General features: G+C 30.4%; 1 protein-coding gene across 1 annotated transcript; it reads right to left on the bottom strand.

Annotated features, from left to right (window-relative positions):
- Positions 1–3,999: 3,999 nt before the first annotated feature.
- LOC117181734 (zinc finger protein 45-like) lies at positions 4,000–10,528 on the bottom strand. The gene is made up of 2 exons (XM_033374695.1): positions 10,337–10,528; positions 4,000–5,323 (listed from the first exon to the last, which is right to left on the bottom strand). The coding sequence occupies exon 2, from the start codon at positions 5,179–5,181 to the stop codon at positions 4,300–4,302; it is 882 nt and encodes a 293-aa protein (XP_033230586.1). The 5' UTR covers positions 5,182–5,323; positions 10,337–10,528; the 3' UTR covers positions 4,000–4,299.
- Positions 10,529–13,233: the final 2,705 nt, after the last annotated feature.

Raw genomic sequence — 13,233 nt, 5'->3', positions numbered from 1 at the left:
GTCTTTACGATATCATAAATAAGTCGTATGATCTGACGATGTCTCTACGATATCGCAAAGACGCCGAAACGACATGGACATATGATGTCGTAAAGATGTCTTAAGGACGTCGTAACGATGTCGTAAAGACGTCGCCAAATTTTGTGCCCACTGGGTGCCTAAACTCTTTATTGTTTCCTGAACACTCATCAGATCTGTTAGCTGCCAAATGAGCAATTTTGTGCACTATTAAAGAACGCTCGTATACTTAACTTCCGATATAAGAAGCCCCGGTTTAAGCTATTCCTAGAACTGATGAACTCCGCAGTTTCCTGATGAGAGGAGCCGCGGGGGTGCAAGAGACGATTTGCTCAGCCAAGCGTGACAAACAGCTCGAGGGCCGCGCTTTCAGCGCGTTAGTTAATGCACCCGTTTGCGTCATACAACCAAACCCAAAATAAATGGTTCATGCACCTCTGCCTGTTTACATTTGGATTTCTCCGATTTAGGATCAAGGCCAGGATAAGCCATGCCCGAAAACGGTCTTCTATCGGGAGTTGACTGTACTTTCGTATTTAAATTTCTTGGTTTAAATTGCACTCAAATGAGTTCTCCACATTTAAACTATAACGTATACGTGTGCGACTCTTTTCATGTATTTTTAAGTGAGATATCCTCGAAAATCTTTTCAAGCAAACGGCACAAAGTGGACCCAGCAGGCACAAAATTTGGCGACGTCTTCACGATATCGTTACATCTTTACGACTTTACGACATCCTATGTCCATATCATTACAGTGTCTTTGCGACAATTGCTTCAGACACCTATTCTTAATATCCCTATTATAGCTATACTTATTAGGGGTTTGACTATACGATATCCCTGGTATATGAAAAATGGTCAAGGATATTCATTTTCGCTGATCCAGGGATCTTTCTAAATTCCTTCGTTCATTTTCAGCCTAATGTTTGGCTATAATAAGGAATAATATCCCTGTCACAGCTCAATTTTTTTTACCGTGAATTTATGAAAAATACTGCGAGGGGTTATTCACTGTTTTAATCTGGTATAAACTCTGCTATGTAATCTCATGTAATCTTGTGTAATCACTTGTAATATTTTGGAGTAATAATAGATAACATTTTTTTAACTTTTTAAAGTCACATTAAATACGAGATCAAGTGTTATTTGACACCAAATAACTTTTAAAAAACCAACTGAAATCAAAGTTCTTAGAATCAAAATATAAATTATTTGATTATGATACCTTATAGGCTTTATATGATCCCTTCTACCGTTTCTCTAAATTATTATATCATTGTTCCTATCATCTCTCTTCTACCTTTGTTCGAATATTTTTCTTTTATCCGTCTTCACTTTATAATTAACAAATTAATGGAGCAGTTGCATGCATTTTAGATCCTATACTTTTTTAAAACTACATACAATTCTAAAAATATACTTAATTGGTGAGAAAAAAAATACTTGAAAAGGGTATGGAAAACCTTATTCAAACAACTTTGTGACCTTGACACATCACACTCGATCTTATAGCCGTAATCAGCAATGCCTCGATTATTTTGCTTATTATTAAAAAAACTTTTCTTGAGTAATGATATTCAGTTTTATGATGTTTGAATTCTACAAGGAAAAAGAATATTTAAAAAAATGCAATAAATCATTTTTGCTTTCTTAAAATAAAAATTAAGTCAAAATTAAATTTAATCATTTATTCAATTTAATAATTACAGGCTTTAAGGTGGTTGTCGTGCCAAAAAACAGATCTCTGGACAAAATAATTTCTCTATTATATTAAGAACCAAACTAATGTTACTAATTATGCCATTTCAAATAAAAACGGTAGGAAAAAAATCAATTACGAAAGATATTGTTTCTCGTAAGTCTTAAATTTGTTGGTACAAAATTATTTTTTCTTTAATAAAGCATGGCTGATGATATCGTTTTAATTCTTAATCTAGTGTACAGGAAAAATGAGATTTTCGGCAACTTGAGACCAAACATTATCAACGAGCATATAATTCTACAGAATACAAAATTTAAAACTTTTAATTTGTATACGTCTTTAGATAATAAGGAATTTATAAAAAATGATATTTTGAATTCAAGAATATTTTTTACATGCTCCAAATTAAAAATTTGTAATGGCGATTTATAACCACAAATGGAATAGTTAATTTTTCAATTAAAATAATAAATTTTTCACCAGAAGAAGAAGATTTTCAAACAAACTGATGAAATTTCAATTAAAACTATAAATCTTCAACTGCAATAGATAAATTTTAAACGAAAAAGATGATATTTTAACAAAAGAGTTTAACTTTCAAACCAAGTAATTTTATTTTTAACGAAAAAGATGAATTTTTAATGAAATAGTTGAATTTTTAACAAAATAGTTAAATTTCCAATAAAAGTGATGAATTTTCATTCTTTTTAACTACAATGATGAATTTTCCACTAAAATTATGAAATATTAAACTGGATTAGTTAAATTTTCAACCAAAAAGACCAATTTTCAAATCTAGCTAGGATTATTTAACTGGAATACTTGAATTTTCAAAAAGATTAATTTTCTATTAAAAAAAAAAAGATTTTTAAACGAAATACATACATTTTCTACAAATTAGTTGAATTTTTAAATGAAAAAGACCAATTTTCAACCAAATAGTTAGATTTTGAATTTAAAAATCAATTTTCAACCAGAAATGGAATAGTTACATTTTAAGTTAAAAAGATAAAATTGTAATCAAACTGTTGAATTTGTAACTAAAATGATGAATCATCAACTGGAATAGTTGAGTTTTAACCAAAAAGATTAATTTTTTAACTAAAATTAAGAGACTGAATTTTAAACCAAAAAGAGACATTTTTAAACAAGAAAATTAATTTCGACTAAAAAAGATAATTTTTCAAACAAAAATTCAATTTTTAAATTTTCAGTAAAAAAATTATTTCAAGCTACAGAGAGGCATTTTTAATTAACGTGATAGTTAAATTTACAAATGTAATAATTAAAATCGCCGTAAAAAATTAACTTTTAGCAAAGGAAAACGAATTTTTAACAAACCAGCTCAGTTTTCAACCAAATAGATGAATTTTCAATTCAAATTATGGAACCTTTAAAAAAATAGTTTTTAACAAAAGGGCTTACCATTTAAACAAATAATAACATTTTAATTTAAAAAAAAATGAATTCTGAACAAAAAAATGTAGTTGATATTTCAATAAAAAATATTTTAATTTTTAATCAAAAACAGTTTAATTCAACCAAAAAAATTCGACTTTTCAAAATTAGTCGAATTTTTAACTATGAAACATTTTTCTCCCAATAACAGAGAGAAACATATTCCAAACAAATTGGTAAATTTCCAATAAAATACATGCACTTTCTAACGACATACTTGAATTTTCAAAAATAAAGTTAAGTACAGTAATATAAATCGAGTTTTACAAATAAAGAATGATTGTTATTGAATTATATATTGTAATTTAAAAAAAATTAAGCACGCTCGCGAAGAACCTTCCTGGCTTAAAAAAATCCCTCATATTTCCAGGGTTTTTCAGGTACAAAAATTTCGGGTTTTTCAGTCTAAGAGATATTTTAGACCATCGAATGCCTTTTTTCAAACTCGACATTCGGAAAAACGTCTGAACTCAGGAAGATGGTTTTCCGCAGTTTTCCTCTCCCATGGTCAAATTTACAGGCAAATGTGAGTATTTTCAATTTAGTCGGATGCAGTCTCGGGTTATCACTGGATGTGAATAAATTCAAACAGTGATTCTCAGCCCACCTTAGTTTAGTCAAAAGTTAACAGAATGTTAAAAAATTAAGTTATGGTACAATAAATTATACCACAGTTCTACGGGACTTAAATGAACAAGCCTAGTTTCAATAATAATGCCTCTGGAAAATTATACGACCGTCTAATAATAGCTTCGTTTATAATATTTGTAATAATAAATAATATGTATTCAATAAATAGATTCTTGAGTAGAAGTAAAAAATATATTTTGTCTTACACGTGTATTACAATTATTTTTACAAGTATCAAATTCACTAATAAATGGATTACATTTCATTAAAATAAACAATATGTAATAAAGCACTTACAGTAAAAACTGTAATTAATCATTCTTAATCAGCCATTCAGTTTGAGAGCAGATCGTTTTTCTTATTCAATCACACGCCTAAAAAAACTGTACATATTTCGCGCATATGGCATATCAGCAACTTTTTACTTTAAAATCCTTCTCTCTCGCGTATCTTAAACCAATGAATACCAAATATCAAGAAAGAAGAACTTAAATTACTTCCTCTTTAATTTCCGTTTTGATATTATCAATCTGTATTTCGTAACTGAAATTACTTGTATCTAATGGATCATGAATTTCATTCTTCACCGCATTAAAGTAATTATTTTCACGAGGATACATGTCACTCTTAGCAAACTCCGAAGCCCGAGCATGCGCAATTTTGTGCACTATCAAAGTACGTTCGTACCTGAATCTTTTTTTGCAAATATTACACTCAAAATAGAGCTGCTTTTCGAGTGGGGCTTTTCTGAATTTTTTTTGTGCAGCTTTTACGTGTAACTGCTCATGTATCGTTAAAGAACCTTGCATTACATATCCTTTCTTGCAAAATTGACACTCAAAGGGTTTAACTCCTGGATGGACATGCATATGGTCCTTCAATTCTTTCAATCTACGGAACTCTTCTGAACAAATGCGGCATTTAAAAGGCCGCTCATCGCACCTATGAGCAATTATGTGCCATTTCATATCATCACGATCGATGAATTTTTCCTTGCAGATATCGCACTCAAAAAGCTCCTGCACAATATGCTCGCCCAAATGATCATTAAGCTCATATATTGTACACACTCGGTGTCCACAGATCTCACACCTGTAGAGTTTTCGGTGAGAGAGCATATGGGTTTTTAAATAACTCCCCACGGAATATCCTTTGTGGCAAACTGGACACTCGAAGGGTTTAGCACCTTCGTGAATTTCCATATGATCCTTTAACTCTCGCAATTTTGGAAAACTTTTTGAACAAACTCGACATTTGTAAGGTACATCATCATTCTTGCGATCCATTGTCTGGAATCTCATATCACGATTGCCAAATTTCTCCATGAAAATATAGGACTGCAAAGGATGCTGTCCAATATAATCACACATCTGAATATAAATATATAGAGCTTTTTATCCAAATGTACCTTTATCAAAATAGAGCCCACTTTCTAGACAATTTGTTGTTCGTTTGCGAACTTCACATTCCAAGAGTTTAACTCTGGCCTTCTTCGTTACTTTTTGATAGAAACTGAAAAAAGTTGAATTGGAAATATGTAAATATTATTAATATGTCTAATAAGAATTAGAATAGAGATTAGGGTGCATAGTATCATAATTTTTTGTTTATTTTTAAGTCAATGTTTACAGGTTCCCTTAGGCAGTTTCAGCTCAGAAAATTAATTTTCTTAGTTTCCGATTAAAAAATATACCAATTCAAGATTAAAAACACTATTTTATTCCTAGAACATGGTTCCTTTGACAATATAAAGAGAATACTCTCTATAATGAATAAACTAGAAATATTTACAGAAAAAAATGTACAGAAGAAAATCTTGAATTTCGAAATGAAGGGGCACTCTGCATGTGCCAAAACCCCAATTTTCCAGGAGAAATAAAAAATTGTCTAACTTTTACGCAAATAATTTTAATCGAAAAAATGCAAAAACGTTTCAAGGTACTGTTCGGCTTTATTGAATCATGAAACGAACATCCTGAAAGAAGCATACTTCTCCGAGAAAACCTTGGACAAAGGGACAGTGTGTCCCAATAAACTCTGATTTTTATACATAATAAGTTGCGTAACTGTTTTATTTTTCAATTACTAATGGTTAGTTCTATTAAATCGCAAAAAGAGCGATTTGAAAAAGATAACCATGTGCGAGAAAGCCCTGGTCAAAGATCGACGATCACCAAAAAGCTTCAATTTTGACATATAAACAGTTGGGTAACTGTTTAATTTTTTGATTTAAGAGAAAAACAAAAAACCCGCTTTTGAGCTATTGGTTAGCTCTATTGAATCGCTAAAAGAGCACTTTAAACAGGATAACCATGTGCGAGAAAGCCCTGGTCAAAGATCAACGATCACCAAAAAGCTTCAATTTTGACACATAAACAGTTGGGTAACTGTTTAATTTTTTTATTTAAGAGAACTTTCGGGTCTAACTGGCCCAAAATAGTCTACAGGGACACAAGTTCGTGAAGTGTGGCCCTTCAAATACAAAAATACACATTTTTATGGTTTGGAGATTTCTCTAGTACTTTAAAATGTATTATGTGAATAAAATGAACTGAAAGTGACCAATGAGCATTAATAATGTAACTAATGTTTTTTTCACTCCAAAAGAATTCGAAGTTTATCAGAATTCCAGGTGAATGTAAAGAAATTCATAGTGAAGTCAAAACAATTAAAAACATTAAAAAGAATTAAAAGGAATTCGAATAAATCCGTTGATTTCAATACATTGGGAGTGAGTTTAGAATAACTCAAGAGAAACCTAAACACTTTGATGAAATTCATCAGAATTTTAGTAAATTAAACAAAACTTAAAAGATCCACAAAAATTCCTTGAATTATATAACATTGAAGTGAATAAAAGTCTGGTCAAATTCCACAGAATATAAGTGAATTGAAAACAAACGATTTAAATACAGTTCGAGCAAATTCATAAAATATGAATAAATAAAAAAATGGAAATGAATTGAAAACAATGGAAAAATAAATGTTAACAAAATTCATTGAATTCATTAAGTTTTTAGTGAATTTAGAAGAATTAAAAAGAATTTGTTAAAAAATGCCTGAGGATTTAATACACTTTATATAATACATACAATACATTTTGGTTCATTCTTTTAAAATTTAGGGGATATTTTGTTACCGAAAAGATCAATTTGTAGGGAAGCTATTTAGGAAAAAAATAAAACTTTTTTGGACAACCTTAATGAGCATAGAGAAAGCACTATTTTTGCATATTAGAATCTTTAAGTCTTGCATTAGGCCTTTTTATATACATGTTAAATTTTAATTACTAAACTTAGAAAACCATTCTAGATTTTTTAAAAAATCTGCGGTAAAATTAAGTTTAGCTACATTGAATAGCAAATTATTTAAGAATACGCAGAATTTTTTTTTCGTAGCAAATACTTGTCAATTTTAATTGAAAAATAGAATTTCTCTGTTATAGTTAAAGTTAAAAAATAGTTAATTAGTTAAAGTTAGTAGAATTAAAAGTTATAGTTAGTTTAGTTAAATTCTATAATCCCAAAAAATCCATGAAATTCAATGGATTTCTAGGGAATACCAAAACATTCACGTTAAATTCAAAAGAATTTAAAGATAATAATAATAATAATTTTGAATTTATTCATTTTAGAGAATATTTTCATCTGTTTTAAAGGAAATCCTGAGCGTATTATTTCAGGGAAAAATCTTTTGGGGCCATTTCAGATAATTCATTTTTTAATGTTATTAAAAATTTTTCACGTTCTAAATCAGATAATATCTTCAAAGGATTTTTTGTTTTATAAAATTGCAGTCTTATTCCTCAATAAATAACACATCACTTTTAGCGGGGAATGAATTTTTTATTTATAAATTTGTATTTTTTAAATCGAAAATTAAGAAAACTTATTTTTAAACCCAAAACAGCCTAGCGGCACTTTCGATCGGGCATCCTAATATATATGTATACACGTATGCGCATTAGGGTGGTCTAAAGCAAGCTTTGTTTATGGCCCTCTTCAAATTTTTAACTTTTGTTGTCAAAATGTTCCCGGAATTTTAACAGAATTTAAAATATATATTTAGGCGTCTCAAACCATTTTTTCAAAATTTTACTATGTTTTTTTGTCGATATTGAATTATTGCTTTACTTTGGAATACAACCATTGTTATATTTTTCGTGAAATACATCGCCCAGATTTTTGATAGAATTAAAAAAAAAGTAGGGGTCTTTCAAACCTAAAAAAAAGCTTATTTTATAATTCGCAATTAATGGGTTATTTTTTACTTTAGCATTCATGCATTTCATTGTCTTGTCAAAGTAAAATAATCCATTAACAGCGGAAATTAATGTAAAATAAGAAATTGTTGTAAAAAAGGACGTAAGACCCTAAATATATATTTTTAAATTCTGCCAACGCGGCGATCTACGTCATAAAAAATAAAACACTGGTTTGATTCCAAAGTAAAATAGTCCATAAAGAACAATTAAAATAAAATAAGCAAATATTTGCAAAAATAGACTTGAGAGATCCTTGAATATACTGTTGTTAAATTCTTTTAAAATTCAGGGGATATTTTGTCACGGAAAGGATCAATTTGTAGGGAAGCTTTTTAAGACAACATAAAACTTCTTTGGACAATCTTAATGAGCATAGAGAAAGGACTATTTTTGCATATTAGAAGCCAATTTTAATTCGAACTCATTATCAGAATGGTTCTTATTTTTTATACTTGACGGACGCTTTTATAGAATTTCACTGTTTTCACTCTCCAGTTTTGTTCAAATTACCAAAAAAAAATTTTCTGAAAATTTTGAGCGAAATCAGTTAATATTTAGCGGTTGCGCAAAGACCCCATAAAGTTTCCTGTTTATTTAACACGGGATAAAGTTAGCTTTTTGTCAGTGTAATATTTAAACGCGATAATATGCTACAAATAATTCCGTCTTCCAGTATATTGTTCAGAATTCATCAGAGAATAATAATCAATCCTAAATTTGTCACTATGAGTGACAAATTTGATTTAACGTTTTAAGTTTCTTTTATAAATAATCATTAATTTGTTACGTAAGGTTACTCAGTAATTTTTGAACTAATTTTGATTTCTTTTAACAATTTATATCTTTTATAAACATTTTTTTTAGGGAAGGCGCGAAATGAATTTATTTTCTAGATTTTATGAATATTTCAATGAATGATAACAATAAGATAAATTGTTTAAATAATTTTGGAATTGAGAGGTAAAACGTGTTTGTTCAAGTATATAGTTTAAATAAAAAAAAGCAAGAGAAACGTTTTATCTCACAAATTTTCAACAGATTTAAATATTTTAAAGTACTAATTTTTTCGAAGAATACTTGTAAATTTCCCAACAAATTTAAATTATTTAAATAATATTACTTTGTGTTAATATAATATAAATATAATTGTAACATTATTTCGACAAATGATGTCATTGTTTGACTTGATTATAGTATTCACAACATGTGGAAAATACATTAATTTCGCAACTTACCGGAAAAAACAAATGTTTTAACAAATTTAAAATCTTAAAACAATAGAAAATTAGTTAATAAATGACTGGATATTCTTCAATTATCGATAAATAATTATTTATGTAAAAAAGCTTTCAAACACAGTTAATAACTGCGCAATATTAAGCAAAATTCAAATATGTCACTTACGGCGACTTTGGGAACCGATAAGAGTGGCTTAAAGTAATTCACCCTCAAAATTTATGAATGATTCTTATTCTTCGACAAATTCTGAACAATATACTGCATGACGGAATTATTTATAACATATAGCGTTTAAATATTATTTCAAAAAGCTGAATTTTCCCCATGTTAAATCAATGGAAAACTTTATAGTCTTTGCACGATCCCTAAATAGTAACAGATTTCGCTCAAATTTTTACATTCTTGTTGGCATTAGAAAAAACCGGGAGGGAGGGGGAGGGGAATACGAAAAGTGAAAAATCAGAACCACCCGGCTACTCATCATTGTATAACACATGCCGGCAAATCAGAATTTTGAGGTTAAACCAGAGCAGAAAGATAACTTTGCCTAACTTTTATGATTTCCTCATTATTTACATTGAAATTATTCAAAATTCAATCTCTAAACTAGTCTAAACTTTATATTTTGTATTTTTCTTCATTTTATACCCCAAAACTTCTTTTTGGGAAAAAATAAAAATGGATATAAATTCGTAAAATTGATCAAAATATAAAAATTATAAACGAATTAATAGAAATGCTTCTTGTGGCTCATAAATAAATTACATTCTATATACCTATAATTTACCCAAATGTCAGCATAATCGCCCATAACAACAGTGATAAGAAAACCGCATCGTATACGCCGCAAACCGCACACCAATATTTGGAGGTTATGTACGAATAAAAATTATCCATTGACTTCAAAAAAGCCGGTTAAAAGAAATAATTATACTTTATGGCAATATAATCCAAATTGGACAGTAAATTCGATGAATAAATTGCAAGAACAAAATAAACAACCATTAGCGAAGAAAACTAACCTCCTTTTTGAATTATTTTCAAGTTTTCAATGTCATTCCATCGTTATTCAACGTTTTCAATAATAAATTACTTTTTTGATTAATTCTGTTTTTAACAACAGACTAAGCGTAATCTTATGGTTATGTAAATAAAATATCCTTTTAAACAAAGACGATGAAGAACCGATAAGCACGTGTAAACAGTTAAAATTTTGCGAATTAAACGTTGCGGCGTCGTATGGTCGATAACTTAGGAATTTCATGTTTTTTGAGTTTTACTCCAAAAATAGTTATAATTAGAATGAAAGGATTACAAATCGCGCGTTATATTTTTTGTCTATATAACATTTTTTTTTAAATGTCCCGCCGGCTCTTTATTATTATTCTTCGCAAATTCTTTGATTATTAACTGGGAGTTTTCGAAATTGTGCGTGAAATTAAATAATTCAACGTGGAAAAATTTTTTATTTTGAATTAGTCATTTTCATTTCATCGCCGGCTAACTTCACTTCGTTGAGTGTAAAAAAAGAAACGAATTGGGGTGGATTGCGGCGAATTCAATGTTTAAATTCACCCGAATTCGACTTTCTGATTCGCTGAAACGAATTGAACCAAAGTGAAGTGAATGCGTATCAATTCGCCTTAATTCGTGGTCAAGGTTATTTCGAAAAAAAAAAAAATAAAAATTGCATGCCTCGAGACTCGAACCGGCGATCCCAATAAATGGACGAGTCCACAGGCTGACCAATAATAAGCTACTGGATTCATTATGATATATTTTACAATGGATCGTATATGCTCAGCGCTACGGTTATATCATAAGAATTCGATTGAATAGGCCACATTCTTCAACTGAATCCGCGTTGGTGAATTCAGATGAATTGCAGCTTGACATAAAATGTCGCTAATTAAAATGAAATGCCGGACACTAAAAGTAATTGATGCTGATGCATTGAAAGTAATTACGTCCCCTAACAATTTTTTGCTGAATTGGGGCGAATAGGATATTTGAAGATTATAGTACTTTTCACGAATTCACAACCAGCTCCAATTCGAAATTGTCACAAGTCAAGATTCACTGGGATTCCTAGCGAATTATTCTCAATTCGCTCCATATGTATAATTACCGAGGAAACATGGTTACATAACAGATCTGTAACTGTTCTAAAGCACAAAAGAATGTGTTCTAGAACAGATTAGTAACAGGTTACGAACATACGAGTAACTATGTCATCGCCCATACGCTAGAACAATTCTGGAACGGTTCTAGAACGCTGTGACAACCGATCTGTAACATTTTACAGATCATAGAACAATTTTAGAACTTAATTGCAAATGTTGTCTGACAAATATTTAACAGATCTAGAATGCTGTGACGACCGATCTGTAACATTTCTAGAACAATTCTAGAACCTTAGTACGCTGCGGTATAAAAAATCTAGGAAAATTCTATAAAAGTTATATAACAACTCTGTAACATATCTAGAAATGTTATTTATCAAATATAAAGCAGTTTTATGTTCCAGGATAGTTATGATCCGGGATAGCGAGTACGCAGTTCCGACTAACAAAAAGTATACGTCCGAGATATCCACATTAGGGATATTCGTAAAGGTTAGCTCGACCGCAGTGTTAGCGAACTAAACTTTGATACTAATTCGTTCTAGAACACACTTGAAACAGGGTTCTAGAACTTCGATATAACACTGTTACGGCACAGTTCTAGAACAAATTTGAAACCAATATTATAGAACGTCTGTGATCAGTTTTTTTAGAACAATTCCATAGCACATGTTACAGAGCAGTGCTGTCACATAGCTCTAGAACAGTTCTGTCACAATTTTGTCACAGTTTTTTAGAATACTGTTGCCTTTTTGGTCTAGAACAGTCCGGTCACAATTTTCTCACAGTGTTCTAGAAGACGGTTACCTTTTTTTTTTAGAACAGTTCTGTCACCATATTGTAAAATCTGTTATAGAACACAGTTCCTTTTTTGATCTGGAACAGTTACAGAACGTGTTTGCTGGTTAGTTTCTTTTTACTGGGAGAGGAGAAGACAATGAACTACATCAGACCAAATGGATGAGACAAAACTTTATTTTTGTAATGCGTTCGTAATGAATAATAATTATTATGATTTTATTATTCTCTGTTCGATTGACGACCTTTTAGTTTCAGGAAATAAAATTTAAAAAAATTCAAGACACTGACACTGAAAGGTCGTCAATCGACAAAATAATGGAACTTGACTGAGAAAATACATTCTGCACTTGCGAAATATTAATTTTATTATTATCAATATTACTATTCAGACCTTTACAACTTACCTGCACGTTTCGATTATTTTCTCCAAATTGTCTCATGCAGTTGGAGTCTCATGTGGTAACCTTGCTAATGACTGACAATATTTACACTTACTTTTAAGTTTAGAATATTTCCTCCAAAAACTTGGCAGCAATCCTGTGGCAAGCAGTATGCTAACCTTTCAGACATTTCCACCTATACCAGCCTGACCGCGTGAATCGTTTTTTGGTTCTCTTATATTGATTTTTGATTGACAAATTGCTGGACGCCAACAAAAACACTGACATGCATGCAGTGACGCTAGGAACTGCGTAAATTGGGACCGTCTGAACAGTTTCCAATTTGAATGCATAATATTGTGTAATATGATCGACTGAGTACCCGCGCACTGCGAAACACTGCATGGGCTAGCAGTTTTAAAAATTATTAGACCGAGAGCCGAGTGTATTTATCTGTATTATTATTGATAGTATTTATTGATTTCAAATCTACCCGCGCTTTCTGGCACTTGATCAGTTGGAAAAGTAGCTTACAAGGGGCGCAGCGATACAAGGCTAGGTGAGCCAATGAAAGTCGCTTGACAAAAATAACTTAAAGTCGCAGTAGAAGCAATT

Source organism: Belonocnema kinseyi, chromosome 10, assembly GCF_010883055.1.
Source record: "Belonocnema kinseyi isolate 2016_QV_RU_SX_M_011 chromosome 10, B_treatae_v1, whole genome shotgun sequence".
Taxonomy (NCBI): Eukaryota; Metazoa; Arthropoda; class Insecta; order Hymenoptera; family Cynipidae; genus Belonocnema; species Belonocnema kinseyi.
Note: the sequence above shows the minus strand (reverse complement) of the source record. Positions and strands in the feature narration are given on the sequence as shown.

Coding starts and splice junctions, on each gene's coding strand:
- LOC117181734 (XM_033374695.1), bottom strand. CDS start 5,181: ATGTGTGATTATATTGGACAGCATCCTTTGCAGTCCTATATTTTCATG.